The sequence below is a fragment of the Anas platyrhynchos genome, chromosome 6 (genome assembly GCF_047663525.1).
Source record: "Anas platyrhynchos isolate ZD024472 breed Pekin duck chromosome 6, IASCAAS_PekinDuck_T2T, whole genome shotgun sequence".
Lineage (NCBI taxonomy): Eukaryota > Metazoa > Chordata > Aves > Anseriformes > Anatidae > Anas > Anas platyrhynchos.
The window spans coordinates 3,417,982-3,438,311 of NC_092592.1; the positions used below are offsets into that span (position 1 = coordinate 3,417,982).

General features: G+C 39.6%; 1 protein-coding gene and 1 long non-coding RNA gene across 5 annotated transcripts in view; one reads left to right on the top strand and one right to left on the bottom strand.

The window, feature by feature from the left end:
* Positions 1 to 3,238: 3,238 nt before the first annotated feature.
* LOC113841589 (serine/threonine-protein kinase RIO2-like) lies at positions 3,239 to 11,502 on the bottom strand. 3 transcript variants are annotated; one of them, XM_072040007.1, is made up of 8 exons: positions 11,348 to 11,502; positions 11,045 to 11,183; positions 10,106 to 10,222; positions 9,014 to 9,189; positions 7,245 to 7,333; positions 5,126 to 5,317; positions 4,637 to 4,729; positions 3,239 to 3,757 (listed from the first exon to the last, which is right to left on the bottom strand). In XM_072040007.1, coding segments are annotated over exons 1-6 (588 nt in total). In that variant the 5' UTR covers positions 11,414 to 11,502; the 3' UTR covers positions 3,239 to 3,757; positions 4,637 to 4,729; positions 5,126 to 5,316. The 3 variants fall into 3 exon arrangements, with proteins under 3 accessions (XP_071896108.1, XP_071896109.1, XP_071896110.1); XM_072040009.1 differs by lacking the exons at positions 3,239 to 3,757; positions 4,637 to 4,729; positions 5,126 to 5,317; positions 7,245 to 7,333 and adding an exon at positions 7,340 to 8,885; XM_072040008.1 differs by lacking the exons at positions 7,245 to 7,333; positions 9,014 to 9,189; positions 10,106 to 10,222; positions 11,045 to 11,183; positions 11,348 to 11,502 and adding an exon at positions 6,953 to 7,238.
* Positions 11,503 to 11,935: 433 nt separating this feature from the next.
* The window catches only part of LOC140002856 (uncharacterized), a 28,825-nt gene continuing 20,430 nt past the window's right edge, over positions 11,936 to 20,330 (top strand). Inside the window, exons 1-5 of one of the 2 annotated variants that reach the window (XR_011810404.1) lie at positions 11,936 to 12,053; positions 12,381 to 12,469; positions 15,812 to 15,874; positions 16,418 to 16,535; positions 20,062 to 20,131. This is a non-coding gene — a long non-coding RNA (uncharacterized lncRNA). Of the gene's footprint in view, positions 12,470 to 15,811; positions 15,875 to 16,417; positions 16,536 to 20,061; positions 20,132 to 20,330 lie in introns of both variants that reach the window. The other variant, XR_011810403.1, reaches the window with a different exon arrangement.

Consider the following 20,330-nt stretch of genomic DNA (forward strand, 5'->3'; position numbering starts at 1 on the left):
TTTTTATCAAATATCTTCATGAATACCAGAAAAAATCCAGGTATCCTTGCCATTAAAATGTCAAAAAAAAATTGCCTAAAATCAACTAATTAGAGCTTTAAATTATATTTAAAGATTGGGCTTTTCTTAACAAGCTAAAAGCACATTTACTAAGGCAAAGTAAGGCAAAGTTTTAAATCCTTGGTTTTGTTTGAGAGAAATATTCTGCAAGCCAGCCAACTGTGGAAGTTGTGTGAATTTTGTAATTAATATTTTGCGTACGTACATAAAGCTCCAAATGACCTATTTTTAAATAAAGGACAATGATAACACCCTGTAGGAGGGTCAGACAGATCATTTTGTCAGAAATCACATGTAAAACGAGGGCCAAATTCACTTTAATCGGACCCACCGAGAACAAGTTTCAAGTCAAAGCCTTCAACTCATTTACATCAACAGCCGAGACTTCTAGCAGTCTGACCTGGTAGCTGGGCCAGGTTAAAACAAACAAACAAATGAAAAACTTTCATCTGTTGCTGTTCCAGTCTGTCAAATTACCAAGATAAAATCATTTTACTACTGTGTTCTGAGGTGTATTTTAGTTAGTGAATTACTTCCTAGCCCTCCTCTTAACTGCCTGGTTCCTGTCAGCAAAGTCAGGCCCACCAATTAGCGCAGGCTAATTCTGCTCCTTTTTATATGTGTGCCTCCTTTGTTATGCTGTACATTGTTCACTAGTTGGGATATCTACTGACAATTAGGGAATGAGGCAGACACAAAGACTAATTTGATCACCCGGAGACCTGCCTCCCAAGATCCCTGTGTAGGCAGTGGAGACACAGCAGTACCTCCAGGGCACTCCAGCTGAGGTTTCAGCTCGCCTTCGCCCTCTAGAGAAGCCTCCTTCTTTCCATTAACTACAGGGAAAGACTGGCATCCCCAGGCAAGAGATGGCCCCTCTCAACCACGCTCCCATTTTAATAAGGGAAGTCAGCGACAGAGTTTGACTTTTGAGTTTCAGGGCAAAGGCTGCTCGTCCGCCACGCTGGAAACGGGCCTGGTCCGGCTGCCTGATGGAGCTCATCCCAGCCCAGCTCCCGACCTGGCCCCATAGGCACCTTGTGCCTCCAAAATCAGCAATTCCCTTTGGGCACACTTCTATGTGCTCTCGGGACACTCCTGGCCTCACCAGGAGGACAGAATGAGGGAGGAATGGCAGTGGGGTGAATCTTTCACGTGAATTAAAGTCATTAAGTAAGGTTCTGTTTGTTAGGTTAATTGCGGTATTGATCCTCCAAGTCCCTCAATTTGGAGTAGTATATAACTGATACAATTTCAGTTCAATAATTTTTGTTGGTGAAAACATGCATTTTACCTGTATTCAGCTTAGTTTCTTTATGCCTTTTTCCCTAGCCAGTTCACACACTGTCAGTTGTAGACTGGACTGCCTGTAAGTGTTGGGTGTATGGCAGACATCATGGATGATAACCATTGAGACACAAATATTTTAATTGTTGAACATTCAAATTCAAATGTTGGTCAAAATAGTTTTGATACCACTGGAAAAATTGAGAGGGAATCTGGTTCTTGAAAATTTAATCTTTATGAAAACACTTAAAGAAGAGATGTCTTTAATTTATGAAAACAAATTATATCAATTTGACTCTTTCAAAGTCAAATTTAAAATTTCCCATCAATATCAACATTCATCTGGCAATTTATTATTCTTTGCTATCTTCGTTTTTTGTAGAATCATTTTAAAGTTGTGAATAACATGCTGTGTGCAGTGTCTGTGTGCAGTGTCTCAGTGATAGTCCTATTATATGGTGAGATAAAATCACAGGCCTTCCTGGTTAATCCTGGATATGTTTCACTTAAAAAAAAAACAAAAAACAAACAAACAAACAAAAAAAAACAAAAACAAACAAAAAAAAAAAACATTTTTTTGCTGTTAAACCTTACATTCTGTTAAGGAAAAATTCAGGTACAATAAAGTGCAAGACTGAAAGGCTTATGGCAAATTTGTAATGAGGAAAATATTTCACAGAATCGCAGAATATCCTGAATTGGAAGGAACCCACAATGATCATCAAGTTTAACTCCTGGGTCCTTAAATGACCGCCCAGAAAATCAGACCACATGTCTGAGAGCACTGTCCAAATGCTTTTTGAACTCCAGCAGAGAGTGAGGACAGAGTGAGGTCAGCACTTAGCACAGATTCTGGAACTGTATGATGCTTTTTGTTGTAGAAACGTACTGGATGCTTGGACACTTGTACTGGATGCTTGGACGCTCGTACTGGATGCTTGGACACTCGTTAAGATTCAGCTTGAAATTGTGATTTCTGACTACAGCAAATCCTTTGGAATCATAAATAGCTGTGAAGTCCTGTTTACACAGCTGCCAGTTAAGGTTATTGTGTCTGTTTTGCTTCGTAGTTGCGAAATCTTGGGCAGAAGTGGTAAAATTGGGTGTTGCAAGACCACAGGCAAAGGCCGTTAAAAAACGTGCCCCAAAACGAAGACCAATGAAGAAGACAACACAGTCACCAAAGGTATTTGTTTTACTTCTTTTTAAGGTTTGGGGGTTTGCTTAACCTTGAAACAGCTTGTTGGCATTTAACTGCAGAAGCTGGAAGTTTGAGATTTTGGCAAGTTGTTAAATGGGTATTGGTGTCTTTCTCACAGCGTGTAAATCTACTTGAATTTACTGAAATGTATTAATTCAAAACATCTTAAGAATGTATCTAAATAACTAATTGTGTTGGGTGGATGGAGTAAGTATTTGTCCCTTGTCTGTAGTTGAAGCTGTAGTGCTGTTTGAAAGAGGTTCTGTTCCGGTTTAACCACTTTACGTGGTGGTGAGGTTGGTCGTTGGATGATGGTGAAGGTCTTTCCCAACCTAAAGGATTCTATGCAGGTGGAAAGGAGTAAGACTGAAAGACTCTCAGGATAATCCCTGAGCGTTTCTGAAAGCTAAGAAAACTTGTCTCAGATGCTCATTGAGCGTAGTCACTCAAACGAATATATGAGCTGCATTTCACAACGAATCAGCCCTTTAAAGTAGCTGCAATTTAACCACTTCTGTATGCCCAGCAGTCTGTATTAGCTAAACACGACCAATAAATTTGTGGAATCTCTTGAGTGATTCTGGCTAGGTTTTAAATAAAAGGGATCTTTGTGTCCTAATTTTTACTCACACTATTACTAGAAATAAAGAAAAAAGAAGAAAATTTCACCACACCACTAGACAGTAAATATAAGTATTTACCTGTAAGGTCTCAATTCCTTATTTAAAGTTGACAAGTCAACCAGATCAGGGCATTCATCGTCCTTACCACTGCTGCCCTCTGTCTGATTTTCAGCAGCATTGTCAGGTATTCTTTTGTGCTCAGAAAAACCAAGTGCACAACTCTATGCATCTTCACTGGACTTCGAAAGCACAGGCTGCCCTTCAACCTTTTCCAAGGCTGAACTCAACTCTGACATACTCAGTCCTTGTGAATTTTCACTACTTTCTGTGGCTTCAGCATCTTCACTGTGATAACAAGTCTTCAGAGGTTCTGCTTTCAGAAACCACTTCACATATGAAGTCTGCATTGTTTTCTTTATCTTGGCTGAGGAAGTTGGCGTTACTTTCAGCATCTTCTACAAATTCCCTCTCCTCTGTTGTATGATCATCCTCATCAGAGCACTCTGGGAAAAGCAGCTCATCATCTTCCTGCATTTCCTTTGTATAACCACTGGCAGCAATCTCTATGTCAAGAGAACTCTCTCTCCTGAAAGAAATAGAAGTGAGCTTTCTTTTAATATATCAAATCATTATGCTGTATTTTGGATTAAAAATACTATCAAGTTAGACTATAATTACCATGCTATTAACAAAAAGAGTATACTCCATTGGAACATAGGTAACATATTACAGTGCAGGGCTTTGGGTAGTTAGCAGAATGTAGCCTGACAGAACCAGACTTTCATACAAGATGATTCCATCTTCATAATCAGCACTTACTGAAAGCAAACAATTTGATTTTAACAAATATAATACTTAAATTATGCTTGTGCAAACAGAACGATGAAGGACATGTTGACACACACACAGACAATTCCCCTTTGAGAAAGGGCTCAGAGTGATATAAAACCCTTTTAACTGAATCAGCTTTGCTCTTAAAATATGTGAGAAAATTGTTTGCTTTTCAAAAGGGACAAACTACAGTAGGAAAATTTTGAAGATAATATTTGAAGAGGCGGTCACCACATGTACTAGCATTTTGAAAATTAAATTTAAAATTAAAAACTAAGTTAATACTTGATCCCCCAGGACTGTTAGATATGGTTTTAAGAGTCAGAGAAACTAATTCTGCGTCACCGTAACATTTACGGCATTTGGATGTATCTCTTTCCCCTAGCTGCAAGAGGTAAGACAAAGGAGACAGCAGATTTTAAGACGTGCTTCAGTTTTTGGAAACCACTTTTAGTAACTGCCAGTGAAGACAGTATGGATCCTTTTTACTGTAAGAATGACAAAAATATTTCAAATTGGCTCTTTTTCCCCCTGTTCACTTCTAAAATCATCTCTCAGAGGCATCCATTTTTCTCAGAAAACCAACGTAACTACCATAACATGGGGGAATTACGAGTCAGCTGGCATTTTTTACCTGATATCTTGGAATGATGGGAAGAGCTCACTCTCATGGTTGAAGCGTTTCTTAAAAAACTCCTTAATGCAGTTAACATCCCTGTCAAAATACCTGTTTAAAAAATACAGAATTGTAAAAATGCAATAATCAAGGAAATTAAGTCTACTGGTATGACAAACTTTTACTCTACTTTCTTGCCTTTTATTTGAATATTAATAACCATCAGTGACTCGAAGTGAGAAAGTACACGTGTAGGTATACATACATAAATGCAGATTATTTCTATTCATTTCTTAATTGAAAGAAATAATATTAACTGAGAAGCAATTAATTACACATTTATCCTAAGGAGATTTCTACTCATTCATGAAACAAATTGCATTTGTAATGTATGGTGAAAACAGTAGAAAAAGAATTTGAAGCAGGCTTATGAAAACAAATCATGGTTGACTATTTGTTGTTATCAGCACTTAACTGGTTTATTTTGCATACATCATTTGTACGTACCATTCAGCATTTGGATGTGATGTTGATATCATCTGAGGGAAATCAATCATAGTGACATGATCATCATTATCCAGTATGAGATTAAATTCATTGAAATCCCCATGAATCAAACCATGATTGCCAAGTTTTACAATTAGATCCATTAATTCACCGTAGACAGCAGCAGGGTCTTCGATGTGGTGTACTTGGCATCTGGAAAGTTAAATAAAAAAGAAAATATCCTGAACCCTGAAGGAATTAATTTAAAAATATAGACAAGGCATATGAGTTACATCTGAGAGAATGACAGGGTCACGATTTGAGTCGTAAGGGATCTCCAGAGGTTACTAGTCCAATACTCTGCTCATAGCTATGTCAATTCTGAGATTAGATGAGACTAATCAGAGCTCTACCAATGCGGGCTTGAAAGTTTCCAGGGATGGAAACATACTGTGCAATCTCCACCACACTGCCCTCATGGGGAGAAAGCTTCTCCTATCTCCAGGTTAAATCCCTCGTTTTAACTAAAGCCCTTTGTCTCTTGTACTCCTATCAAACACGATGGTTATGCTGCCTAATTTAAACAATGGATCAGCGAATTTTTATGTCTGGATTGTTTTAGGTAACTTAGGTCTTCTTGTATTCAAATGCCATTCAAATGTCTCACAAAAAAGTGTTTTCAAGACTAAGCTGGGGATAAGGCAAAGCAAAAAAAAAAAAAACAAAAAAAAAAAAAAAAAAACAAAAAAAAAAGCTTAAAGCACTCCAGAATATACTCCAGCATAAACTCCAGAATAAAAGCAAAGTATATGTTTTGCCCCAAAAGTGCGCAGAATAGACATCACCTTATTTTTACAAGCAGAATAAATAGGCAGCTGTCTTATTATACCAGGAGCTGTCAAGAAGCCGTCATTTACAGCTAATTTGTGATATATTTTGGCCTGAATGCAACACTGTAGTGTTATGAGAACGTATCAGTTGCACATACAAACAAAACACAATGGAATTCAAGCAGCTCTGTAATAGGCTGCTGTTGAATATTTTCATATTAACAGCAAAATTAATTGGTGACATTTCTTATAGCCAGAGGTCTGTATCATAAAACATATCATTTGTTCTTTGAATTTGGAAGTCATCTAAACTGGTATCTTCTGAGATGCTGATCACCTGAAATAATTTCTCATCTAGTACAGCATCTCCTTCAGGAAATGCTTAGTTAAAATTGCAGAACTGGGATAGCATGGTAAGCCTCACCTGCAATGCCCACATGTAACTTTAAAGCTTTCTGTCTACAGGACAGATGTGGAACTATTTAACAAAGGCGGGGAAACGGGATAGAATAAAGTCTTAAAAGGCACTTCTTCAATGTAACTCTTCAACTGTATACTTTGGGATTAATTACACTGAACCTTTGTTACTGTACATTATATAGAGTATCAAATAGCTATTTTGCATTCTGCTATGGAAACAAAACAAGCCATTCATTCACATACAAAATTCAACATTTTTTCATGTTTCTGGATGTTGAAAAACTGAAGAAAAGTAATCTTCCTTGAGCAAAAAACAGCGTTCAATGCACACAAACACATAAAATAAAAAATAAAACAAACAAAAAACAAACACCCCCCAAAAAAATCAACACAGAAGTTCTACAATGGCAACTGTACAAGTTGTAATCCTACCTGAATCTTTACCACAACATGGATCATGAACTGGAGCTCAGAACGTGGAGGATACACAACTCAATACTGAATATTTGATATACTGAATATATCAATATTGAATATCATTGAATAGATAACATATAGAACATAAAATTTCTGTGTAGAAAATGGTTGTAGCACTAACCTCTGTATCACATTGCTCCTCTGATGTATTCCGTACTTAAAAAAAAAAAAAAAGTCCATTTCCACCAGTCTTTTTGGACAAAGAGAGTATCTTTTTAGTTTTCCTTCTCTCACCAATTTCTCCAAATATAATGAAGCAGAACCCTAGCCGTTCTGGGCCTGACTTTATTCATGCTTTATTCAGCATGATCAGAACTGACTCACACGATAAGGAAAAACGTCATCCCTGCTGTCTTACTGAACCTATCGTTGTTAGGGCTTCTGTAAAACAGACTTCAAGCTTCCAAACTTACTAAGGGTAGCCATCAAGGAGTTCCATAATAACTGCATGCCTGTTGTAGTCTACAGGTTTTGGAAGAGGAAATCCTCTGTCATACAAAGCCTGGAAAGAGACAACATATTGAAAAAATAAAAGATAACCATTAAGAAAACATTACATACATGACAAACTACAAATATAAGATAAGCAGTTAAGCACCATTGCGGAAGCAGCATCCTACACATTATTCAACTGCTAACTGTAAAAGTCAAATCATGTGCTTAAGGAGGAAGAGCAATCTGAACTTTCACTACTAACTATGCTTCTGTATTTTCCAGAGTTTAGTTATCCTGCAGGTGGCAGGAAAACACAACGGGATAGAAAAACAGCAGAATCGTACCTGGTCTGTTAGCTTAAGAAACCACCAGCAGATAATTGGGAATAGGGCGTTAGAAAAAGGTTCAACAGTTCTTGTAAATACAGTTTGGCCTGGTCAGGTAATTCACACTCAGTCTCAGTAAGGCAAAAGTTTCTTCTTAAATATTAATATCCAGTATTACACTACATTAAAGATTAACTAAAGGTAGGCCATAGTATTTTGTAGCTCTGTTAGCTTCCTCTAACCGTATTTACCAAATCATTCACTTGATTCACAGAATGGCTCAGGTTGGAAGGAACCTTAAAGACCACCTGGTTCCACCCCTTCTGCCATGGGCAGGGACACCTCCACCAGACCAGGCTGCTGAAAGCCCCATCCATCCTGGCCTTGAACACCTCCAGGGATGGGGCATCCACAGCTTCTCTGGGCAGCCTATGCCAGTGCCTCACCATCTTGAGCACAGGATTTCCTCCTAGTATCTAATCTCAATCTACCATTATTTTAATTTAAAACTGTTACTCCTTGTCCTATCACAACACTCCCTGAAAGAGTCCCTCCCCAGCTTACCAGTAGGCCCCCTTAAGTACTGCAGGCTGCTATTAGCATTCCCTTAAGCCTTCTCTTCTCCAAGCTAAATAACCCTGACTCTCAGCTTTTCTTCACAGGAGAGGTGCTTCACCCCTCCGATCACCTTTGTGGTCCTCCTCTGGGCCCACTCTAACAGCTCCACATACTTCTTGTGCTGGGGGCCCCAAACCTGGATGCAGCACTCCAAGTGGGGCCTCACAAGGGCAGAGCAGAGGGAGACAATCACCTCTCTCCACCTGCTGGCCACTCCTCTGTTGATGCAGCTCAGGAGGCTGCTGGCCTTCAGGGATGCAAACAAATACTTCTGGCTTATGTCAAGCTTTTCATCCACCAGAACATCCAAGTCCTTCTCTGCAGGGCTGCTCTCAGTGTGCTCTCCTCCCAGTTTGAAACTCATCGCTTACAGACCTAACAAATACTCTGTAATTATGTTTGTGGAAGTGATCCAAATAGACAAGACTAAAATACTAGTAGATACTTCACAAATTTTCCCTAGCATATAGTCTTTCCTAAGACAAGGTTAAGTGAAATGGCGATAGTTTATTCACTGCCTTTATTAAGACTCAGATGACTGGACAGCTTCACCTGAAATTTTATGGAAATTGCTTCAGTTCCATACGACTTCCATGGCAAAGTTTGATTTTGTCACTTGAAAGTATACAAAAGGCATCAGCACTGTCATTCTCTGAAATGTATACTTTAAGTCCACTAAAAAAAAACAAATAAAAAGCATACATCCTAACATATACTGCAAATATGAAGTGATGAGAAGATAATCTGAGAAGTACATTCCAGACTATTACATCGTTGTTAATATGGTGCAAACAACCACCTACCTTCATGTAGGCAAACTCTTTCATTGCTGCTAGCCGGGATAAATACAGCCATGACATTTTGTGCCTGTGCTTATGGTAGTCACGCTTATTTTTCAGGCTGCGAAAGGAAGTTCTTCCAAGCCTGTGCAATTTCATTGCAAACTGCTGCTCGTCTTCATTTGCAACAATATAAATATCTAGGAGAAAAAACAGCAGCACAGATCTGAGAAATAAATGGTATCTGACAGGTATATAATGCAACAGTGCAGTGAGAAATCGGTTGCTTGACTTCTTGTAACTGCTATTTCTGGAATAGCAAAGTCTACTACACTTCTTTTAACAGAAAAGACAACCAAATTTGTATATTATGTATTACAAATCTGAACAAGAAGAAGTCATTGGTGAAGAGATTATGCTGCTCCACTAGTAGAATATCATAGAATCATTACGGTTGGAAAAGACCTCCAAGATCATCTGGTTGAACCATCCATCTGATCTGAAACATATTTCAGACTAGGGGATAAGAAGTAACTTAATGGCACACTAGAAAAGACTTCTCTTGACTGGACAGAAAACTCAAGGTACCTCTTACTTTAAAACAGTGTTAGCAATTGGCTATGTTTCATTTTTACCATTTGTCCCCAATAATCCTCTTTTTTTTTTTCGTCATTTTTTAATGACAAAAGACATGCTGTGCCAAATTACAATCAACATATGAGCATGAGAAACCAAGATAGCACTCCAATAGTTTGGACTGTATATTACTTTTTTTTTTTTTAGGTGGGATGAAACATTTGATGTTAATCTTTTTGACAGAAGGCTTCAAAATTCTTTGCAAGTCACAAGACAACTGTCACCTGTTTGCAAAATACCTTTTAAGGAACCATCCAAGAATTGTACAAAATGGTCAAAGTGGAACAACACTTGTGAAAAAAATCAGATGTAGTCAAGACTCACACAGAACTTGAAGTGACCATAAATTTTGGTGTTTGACAGATTAACTGATATGACTATCCAAAGGTAAATTCACCAAGTTTCCAACAAATTAACAAAAATACAGACCCATTTCTTCTAAAAAAAAAATTATATACTGAAAACACTTTTTTAAATTACCTGATTCTTTGCCAACACCCATCTGGTTTCCAACAGAACTGACGACTTGCCGGGAAGACAGAGTTCTCAAGGCAAGGTAATCATATCCTGCATTAGTTAACCGATAGCCCTGGACAGCTAGGAAAAAATAAATTACACAACATTTCATTCCATATTATGCATGTGTTTCTTTTAAAAGAAGTTTCATTTTGGTCTCTCTTTTTTTTTTTTCCTGCTTATGGTACACAACACTCAAATAGTATTTTCACTGTTGGCTAGTATCAACCCAACTTGACAGTAAGTTTAAATTCGTGCAAGCCTTTTGAAAACTAACTGGATAAAAAGTAGACATTTTGTTAGCCCCTTGGTAACACAGGCAGTGACAATGGTTCAAATTGCATAGGATTACTTTGAAAGATGATTACTTAGGAGACACGGCAAGGATTCAGGATTGTTTCAAAGACCTAAACCAAACCTTAATGGTCTGAAAAACGGAGACAAAAAGGAGATGAATTTCATGAAGACTCCCACATTGTGCTTGCAAAGCCAGATGCAAGTGCAAGACTAAAGGAAATCCAACGCTACTAACAGAATGGGACAGAATAAATACTACTTTAGTGACCGTTCCTGACTGGCTGAAGGTATAAGGCTTTTGCAGTCTGCTCCAGTTTGTCTGCTGTAAGACTGTAACACATTTGGGCTGATCCCTATGTGAACTTAAATACTACCTTAGCTAACAATTATTTATTTTATCCACGAATTTGGACGAACGAATCCATGAATTTCAGAAATCACCAACACCATTTGTTGCTGAAGGAGTTCACATTCCCCAGCTAGCCCCAAGGCGAGACGGGGCTCACAAACGCCCCGGATACCCGAATGACCAAGCTACCGCACTTCTGCGGCGCTGAAGAACCGGGAGGGCCGGGAGGAGGCTCCCAGCGCAGGCCCCACACTCACTTTTGGTCCGCTCGTAGGCCAGGAGCTTGTGCTTGGCCAGCTCCCGCAGCACCTTGTTGCAGCCGCCGTGCTTCAGGCTGGCGATGGGCGCCACCAGGCTGCCAGGCACGATCTCGTGGTTCTTCGTGCCCATCTCCACCTGCCGGGGGGCGAGAGGGAACGGTCGGCGGCATCAGCGGGGAGGGGACGGGAGGGGAAGGGAGGGGGGGGAGCTGCGCCTTGCCTTGCCTTGCCTTGCCTTGCCTTCCCTTCCCTTTTCCCTTCCCTTTTCCCTTCCCCTGTCCCCGTCCCGTCCCGTCTCACCGCGGTGAGCACCCTGAAGTGCTGCCCGCTGAGGTACCGCAGCACGGCCACGTTCAGCTTCCCCATGGCGGCCGCGCCCGCACCCCCCTCACAGGGCTGGCCGGCCTCACGCGGACGCACCGCGCATGCGCACGCCCCCCTCTCCCCTACCTCGCCCTACCGGCGGAGCCTGTTTTGGGTCCTGGCAGCTACATAGAGACGCGTGTCCTCCGAAGTATCTTCGCATACCGAGCCGGTAGCAAAGTCACTTACAACTCAAAATAGAGACAAAACAAGCCTCTACGAATCGAGACAGAATAAGCCTTAAGGTGATGGCTTAACCCCTCGCTCTACTCTAAAAGAGTTAATGGGGTTGCATGTGTATCTGCCCAGACCGATCCAGTGGGAACACCACCCACGGCACCAGATACCCAGAGCGCTGCCCCCGGCTGCAACTGCGCATGCGCGGCCACCGCCCACGGCCATGAGGGTGGGTGTGTGTGTGGGGGGGTGGAGGCTCCCAGTGCGCATGCGCCTGGCAGCCCCGCTCGGTGCGCACGCAGAGGGCAGTGGGGCGGGGCGGGGCGGTTCCAGACCCGGGGGTGGCGGGTTCGAGTCCCGGGGCGGACACGTTTCTTCGCCGTGACACCCCGTTATTGCCATAACTAATACCGGGGCCCAAAGAGGCAGAAATACAGCTGCAGCCATCCCATCCGTGTGTGGTTAGGTAGCAATACCTGGGAACAAATCATGTCTAACCTGCGGTGTGATGTTGCTCACGGAGGCTGGTTTTCCATTATATGTTATCACGGTTACCTCTGTCTGCACCGGTTAACGCGAAAACGCCCAGCAATGTTTCTCAGGCGCTCAAATTTTGCTCGAATTTTGCAAATTTTAGCTGACAGAGCTGCAGCTCGCGAACCGCTGCCTCTGGGGGGCGGCAGTGTTTTAGAAAACAGGAGATGAAACTGAAGTGTTTTTTGGTGGTGGTTCCTTCCCCCTCCGTCCTGCAAGATGGCATGGCAGAGAAATTATTTTCTGGTTTCTCATGTAGGTCCTCGTGTAGTCCTTCTTATAAGCTGCCTATATGGACTAGTCTATAAAGTATTTCTGCTAGAAACATGAGGAATATGTGACTGCAACGTGAGTATCCAAATGAGGTAACTCCATGCAAAAAAAGGGGATGTTAACTCCCTGTATAATCAGCTAATTAAGAGGCTGGCTGTTTCAATATATGCATAATATAGTGGACAGTAAGGCTATCCAGAATTTAATTCTTGGCTCTTAAGGCATCTGGAAAGTTGAATTTGTGAAATCAGATCTTAAATTTCAACATGAACAGACGAACAGTTCAAACAAACAAACAAAAAAGCAAAAAACAAAATGTGATCTTAAAGTCAGAAGTTTAACCATGAAACTTCTCTAGAAGTCTGTACTGATGGAACTGTTAATAAGCACTGTAAAAAATACTGTTATTTTTGACTGGTCAGTATACTTCTAAGGACCTGGCTGACATCATGAAGAATACACATAAGTACATTCAATTTTTTGTATTTTTAAGCATTATAGGTTTCACCCATTTTATATGCATGCATGTGTATGTGTATGTACATGAATGATCATTGTGGTGTCAGAAAAAACTCAGTGTTTATAAAGTTTTTCTAATGAATAGCAGAATCCATGCCAAGTGTACAAATGCTGCACATTCTCTTCTGCAAGGAGTTTTATAAATCCCCAAAAGCTGTAGGTTAGTGTAAGGTTTGAACAGTGCAGTTCATATAGTGGGCTCTGTCATAGTAGTTTTAGGAAACTACTGTTCTCAAGATAGATATGAATGCTTAGCAGTTTTATTGCTTCAGGTGTTCCGTTTCAAATGAAAATTAGTAATAAACCTAAAGGGAATAGATTGTGGGAGCGTTATAGTTTAGGTAATTGCTAAGGTGTCTGAATTAGTAAAAAAAAAAATAAATAAATAAATAAATAAAATTAATTGCTGTATGTATAAAGAGCCCACAGTGGTGGCTCTATGTTACCTACATGTTTATATCTGGAATTTTAGATCAGCATTTGGCACTTGTCAAGGAAGTGTTTAGTCACCTCATGAGCCTTAGTTGGTGGTCAGACAGCTCCGTTTGCATTGGAGTTGAGGCTTGTCCGATACGTGTGAGGTCTAGCTGGGGTCTATTCCCCCATCGTAGCTGAAAACAGCCTCCAAAAGGCTGTAAAGCAGGGTAGTGGATATTTTTAGAGTGGATAACATGGGAACCTTTCAGCTTTAATTCAGTGATACAGAATATTTAACACTTAAGTCTTTCCTAAAATACTTACTAATTCAGCTTTTCAGATTCTTTTATTTGTTAAAAACTATAGGGCTTGCAAAGCACACCATTATTTTAATGCTCACGTTGAGCAGTATGTAAAGCTTAGCGCTCGTGCAGTACATTAGTGAGGTTTCTTTCCACACATGCAGGCTTCTCAGCTCTGCCTCATCGTGGTGGTACTGCTCTCAGTAGTAGGGATAAACATAAAGTCTGAAAGGTTGGCTCGTTTGCTAAGCTAGTTAAGTTTCTTATGTTTGGTGAGAGACTTCCAACAAGTTCTATACACAGTAGTGTGTTTTTTAGACATTAAACATTTAACATTAAAGGCAGGTAACAGCCCCTTCCTGCAGACTGAGTGGTGCTAACTTAAGGTGTGTGGCAGTCAGAGGTGGGTACAAGTTGATGCCATGTGGTAAAATTGTATACATGTATATGCCATTGGCAGTTCTTCTGACTGGTTACTAAGGTTCTGTAAGCCAAATTCTATAATCATCAATCATCTGTTGTTTGCATATGTCTTAAGGAGGGCAGTCATTTTTCTTTGTCATTGTGATAACTGCTTAGTTTTCAAAAAAGGAAGGAAAGACAGAGAGCTTTATTATTATTATTATTATTATTATTATTATTATTATTATTATTATTATTATTATTTGAATTTGAATTTGAATTGCTGTCCAGCCAGAGACATGGGTGCAGAGGGAGTTTGTCTGTCAGATGCCATTTAGAGAGCTCTGGTACATAAATTAGAGTGGAGAGATCAGAATGAGCCTCGATACTACTTCATTTATTTGATCACAGTGTGGGGAGAATTGAGACTTTGAAGCCAGTTTCTATGTGTTCAGATGGAGAATAAAACCATGAGAAGAAAAAGAGTAGAGCTCTCTCCTGGGCATAGAAAACTGGCAGGCTGTGACAAAGCGAGAGCTCTCAAAACCTTCCTATCAAACCTCAAACTTGGACCTGTCATTTTCTGGATGGCCAGTTTCCTGCCAGCCCACCTATTAGGTCATTAGAGATTGCAGGTATGTCCCTTCTAGGCCCTGGGTAGACTACCAGAGGGGCAGTGTCTAGCATCAAATGAACCTAGCTGCTCATTTTTGAAGCAGTAAGGACCTAGTGTCAGAAACTGGTTTTGTTATTTGAGCCAGGTTCTACTGACTGCATATGATTGACTCCAAGCCTGGACAGATATTCTCTCCACTTGAATACGTCTTTTACCAGAGCATAACAATCAATTAACAATCAATTAACAATCGACCTCATCGCAGTCTACAACTTCCTAGTAAGGGGGTGTCGAGAGGCAGGAGACCTTTTCTCCATTAACACCAGCGACAGGACCCGCGGGAACGGGGTTAAGCTGAGGCAGGGGAAGTTTAGGCTTGACATCAGGAGGGGGTTCTTCACAGAGAGGGTGGTTGCACTCTGGAACAGGCTCCCCAGGGAAGTGGTCACTGCACCGAGCCTGATTGAATTTAAGAAGAGATTGGACTGTGCACTTAGTCACATGGTCTGAACTTTTGGGTAGACCTGTGCGGTGTCAAGAGTTGGACTTGATGATCCTTAAGGGTCCCTTCCAACTCAGGATATTCTATGATTCTATGAATTTACGCTGACATACTTCTCAATTTTTATGTTTTTCCACCTGTAGATTGCATCTCACTGTAGGTTGCATTTTAGTCTCCTAATTTATTCCCTGATTTTTATTTTTATTTTTGTACCACCTCATTAGTGAATGTAGAAGAAAATGCATACTAGCTGGGCTGCATCCGGAAGTGCAAACCAAAGTGCTATAGATAGCATGAATGTAGGAAAAACACACTTTATTGTCTTAATGAAGAAAAATAAGCTTTAAACTGACTTTAAATATGTCATAAGACTTCATGCTATTAGAAAACATGCTAAAACAGGCTGAAAAAACTATTATGAATCTCTCGTTTTCCAATACATTCTTAGACCAAATCCTTTGAGATTCAGAGCTATTGTCCTCACTTTAATGTGACCTTCTTTAATGCAACCTTATAATACGTTGAATATACATCTCTATGAGCCTGTGATAATATTAAACAATCATAAAGTCAATTGTTTTATAACTATTACATTATGAATTCTTTGTGTTTGTGGTACACTGAAAATTTGTTCATTGATCTTTTGCTTAATTCTACAGATACTTTTCTTACTACAGCCTGCATACAGAATGTTCTTTAAATGAGCACAGAATGTGCTTCAGGTAATTTAAAGGCTTCCTGGCTATCTTAAAAATTATATTGATTTTCACCTTGAATATTCACCTGTCCTTTATTTTTAGAGATATACAGGGAATGTGGGAGGGGAAGTGCGCCTTTTCCCCTTTTTTTTTTGTCACTCAGCACAAGGACAGTTATTGCCCAGCAATAACAGTATGTTCCATTTAGAGTCCAAAGCACTAATATCATTACTTTTTCTCTAGCTTTGATGTAAAAAAGATCCTGATTGTGGTTACAGAATCATAATCCTTCAGTATTTATTTTGAGGAGCTGTGAAGCCAACTTTTAACTGCCTTTGTATTCTACAGCTTTTTGTTTACAGCCTTTCTTCCTCTCTTTTTTCAATCTTAGTTTTAGAAAAAATATAATAATGTTGCTGATAAGAGAAATGTAGCAGTCTTTCAGGCAAGTAAGAATAACCAGTATTAAACAAAAGGTAGAAAATCAGAAAACTATTGGCTAAAAGCTGCTATCTTGAAATGAGACTTGTTTGTTTTCAATAAGTAATTTTCTTATTTCTCTTCAAGAATGAAAGATTCTCAGTGAAAGCTAGTAGTTAAAATTAATATCCACTTGATGTGAAAATGGAACAAACATCAGAAGGACCAAGCATTTTGCTTGGCTAAAGAAACTGCAGTTCTCAAGGTAGGATAATAATTCTAAGTGAAAAATTTTCGTTTTTAAATACTTTTAATATTTCACTTTTAGAATTTGCATTTGCTTTCAAAAAGCAAATGTGGTTGGATTAGAAGGGTGTAAACTTGTACGTTCTAATTTATTTTTAAAAGTGTTAACTTATGATTTTTTTATTTTTATTTTTTAACAGAGGAGGAATTTATCTACGTTGGGAATTTGTTAATAGATAATTGATGTATACAATGGATATGCATATACCATTTGGATTTTTTTTCTACTGTAGCTTCACGCAATTTTTGGCATTGTAATCTTTCAAGATGTCAATGCTTCTTTATACATTTCATGCGCTTATATGTAAAGTATGTTTAAATAAGCCACTGTTTTCAGTAGATCCTGCTTTTTCAGTGAAACTCTCGTTTTGAATATTGTGGTTGTCAGAATTCTGAAGCAGCAATGCAATAAAAGAAGTTGTATAAGATCTTTTATATACAGAAACCTAGATGTACACTTTGCATATATGTACAAGTGCTTTTCTCTGGTTACAGTGTTCGCAGTCTAGTGCTAGTAATCTTTACTATGAAAGGACTTTCTATTTTTAATCCTTTAGATAATTTTTCTTTATAAAGAAATATAATTAAAAGTGCCTTTATTGCAAACAGTTTTGAAGTGCCGAAATTACACATGCTGCCTATTTTTCAAAGCCTGTTACTGCTAATGAGTTTTTTATCATTATTCTGCAAAGAATGGTGATGTTATGAATTGGTATGTTATATTGTCAACAAGCATTGTTTTTGAAGAAAAGGTTTGAAGATTGTTATAAATGGCTCAGGATTAAATTTAGGATTAAATAAAAAAATAGGATTTATTAAAAGAATATAAAGGAATAGAGGTAAGCAAACAGCGCTGGGTGCACCGGGAGTCTCCGCTCCACCAGGACGCACACCAGTTACATCAAGCAGCTGATTTTTATGCACCTAGACTAATACATATTCATTACTACTTCTAAAAAAATAGATTATTATAATTAGCTTCCGGGGTCCAGTTCCTCCTACTGGAGCATGCGCATCAGTCTCCCCTGGGGGTCTCTAGGGGTCTTTCATGCTGAAGGCTCGGAGTCTTCCTCTCACCCTTTGTACTTACTCGGCACTATTCCAAGTTTATGGAACACTCTCTGTACACTCTCCACAGGTCTTGTCTCCCAACCGTCCTTCAGCTTCTTTTTTCTTCCTCTTAATCTCTTGGCCCCCCTGGCCAGATACCAAGGATCTCATAACAGTCACTAGTTGTTATCAGTTGTTCTGAAACTCCCAGACATCAAACACAAACAGCTTTCTTATTTGACGCTTCACGAGTAATTAAAACATTCTTCCCCAGCCGTTCACAGACACATCTATAGCAGTGTTAAGTTAATCTCGAAGAAGACAGGAAAAAAGGCTGTAACTGTTAGAAATAGAAGTCCAGAATAACAAAAGCAAACAGGTTCATAAATTTTAAGGAGTGTTTTCTGAAGACGTGATAAATTGACTGGAATGAGGGGGAGACTGGGACACACTGCATCTGTGGTTCAAGAATTAAACTGCCAGTGCAGGGCCCAGAGGCAGACAGGATTCAAACAGAATTGTTCTTTATGGACACAAATTTATGTACACGAATTTATGGACACAAATTGGAATTGTTAAAACATTCCTCACAAAGATATTCAAAACTATCACTGTTGCAACAAATCTATTGCTTTCTTTTAAATAGTTGTGCCATCCATTACAGTCCTTTGAATTCTGACAGTAATTCAGGCAAACAGGAGGAACCAAAGACCGGATGATGCTTGTGTAGCAGGCATTTTTCTGTTCATTGCCAAGTGCACAGTTCACTGTTCGGTCACCTGTGTCGGCTGGTTTAGTGCCTTTAATGCAGTTCTCTGCATGCTCCCTATTCTATAAAGCTTACTTGGGGACTTCAGACACTGCCTGTCTTATTATTCCCTAAGGAAGGGTAAGGCCTTTACTGTCCAGCTGGAAGGATCACTAATTAGAGCCCTTGCTTTGGCACAGAGTGTGTCAAGCCTGCAAGCCTTCCTGCTGGGATCAATGGCATTCATGTTTGCTTTCATGAATGCACAATGGACAGGGATCTTGGCAAAGAACTGCCTATTTAGCTTGTGCTGAGAAGCTGAGTCTTCACAACATTTTAAAGTAATTGTAGAGGTAGAAAGGGAGCTATAAGAATACACCCTTATTATTCTGCTCAAAAAAAAAAAAAAAAAAAAAATAAGAAGAAAAGTATTCTCTCTAACGAGAATCCAATCCGCAGTCAAAACCCAGCATATATTTTTGCCCATGTAATGCTCGTAAAGAAATTTAGAGTCATTACTCCTCTATGCTTGCAACTTTCTGAGAATTTAGGATACATTTATATTTTAACCATCTATAAAAATTTAAAACTTACCTTGCAGTAAATGCAAACTCTGTAAGCAATATGATTAATTCAGACTATGTGTGAGGTGTTGCCATTAATAAATAATGGTTATTGGCAGGGCAAATGCTTCATTTAATTCTTTCTCTTTTTCCTCTTTCCCTTTAGAGACAGGTATGTTTCTGCAAAGGGGGTAAGATTTTTAAAATGAGCTTGTTTTGGCATGTATTTTTCATGGAAATACAGACCTGGGTCTGTATTCTGGAGTGTCTCTTCAGGGGTCACCCAAATACACCATGAATATTATTTACCAGTAAAACAGCTTGACCGTGGCAACTGCCAGGTGCCCACCTAGCCTCCTCCAGCCTCCCACACCCTGTCCTTGACAGGGCAGGGTGGAAAAGCTCCTAACCTGTGATAAGAACATGGAAATCACCAGTTACCATCATGGCCAAAAAACCCTTGACTAGGGGAAATTTATTATAGTTTATTGTCAAGTAAAAATAGAGAAGCGTGGTGAGAAACAAAACAAAAACAGCTGCCCCTCACCTGCTCCTTCTTCCCAGGCTCAACTTCACTCCCAACTCTTCCACCTCAGCACCCTGAGCCCTGAATGGTGTGAGAGGCTGGCAGTGGAGGTTGTGGTCTCTTCGTAACAGGTAGCCTCTGTCACTCCTTCCTCCTAACAAGTTCCCCTTTCTCCCTGGCTGCCATTCTTCAAGAACGCTCCAGTGGGGTGCAGTCCTCCAGCAGCAGACTGCTCAGGCATGGGCCCAACTTGGGCCACAGTTCTGCCAAAAAAACACCTGTGTGGGCTCTCCATGGGCAGCAGCATTTTTCAGAGCACAACCAACTGCTGCAGGGGCCTCCGTGGTCTGCAGGAGGACTGCTTCACGGTGGTCTTCTCCACAGTCTGGAGGGCAATCTCTGCCAAAACCTTGCCTCATAAACCCAACACAGTGTGGTAGATACTGGATGCCTTCACTTTATGTTCTTTTATCATTAGAAATAATGGATTTTTTAAAATAAACTTTAGAATAAAAATTTGAGCATGATGTTAATATAATAAAGGATGCTAGCCCCAGTAAATGAAATGTTATCTAATTGTATTCATTTGATTTCACAGTGGAGAAGATTTTAAAAATGACTAATCTAAAGATTAAGAAGAACAAAAGGCAGGCTGCAGCAGGGAAAAGGTAAAGTTGCTTTTGTACTTTGCAAGATGTGGTAAAGTATCAGCCTTTTAAGGCCAATAATAATTCAATTCTCTGATTAAAAAATGAAAGAGGTGAGAGGAAATATGTGAATGAAAGGATTATGGATAATGTTGAGTTCTGCTGTGCTTCTGTTTTTAAAAGGCAACCAAAGTGCAATATCTTGTTACATTTCATGTGT

Excerpts from the sequence above, each read along its gene's own strand:
- LOC113841589 (XM_072040007.1), bottom strand. The coding sequence starts at position 11,413 with ATGGGGAAGCTGAACGTGGCCGTGCTGCGGTACCTCAGCGGGCAGCAC. Across the intron at positions 11,184-11,347 it reads ACTTCAGGGTGCTCACCGCG|GTGGAGATGGGCACGAAGAA; the intron begins GTGAGACGGGAC and ends GCCCCCCGGCAG. Across the intron at positions 10,223-11,044 it reads GGCCTACGAGCGGACCAAAA|CTGTCCAGGGCTATCGGTTA; the intron begins GTGAGTGTGGGG and ends ATTTTTTCCTAG.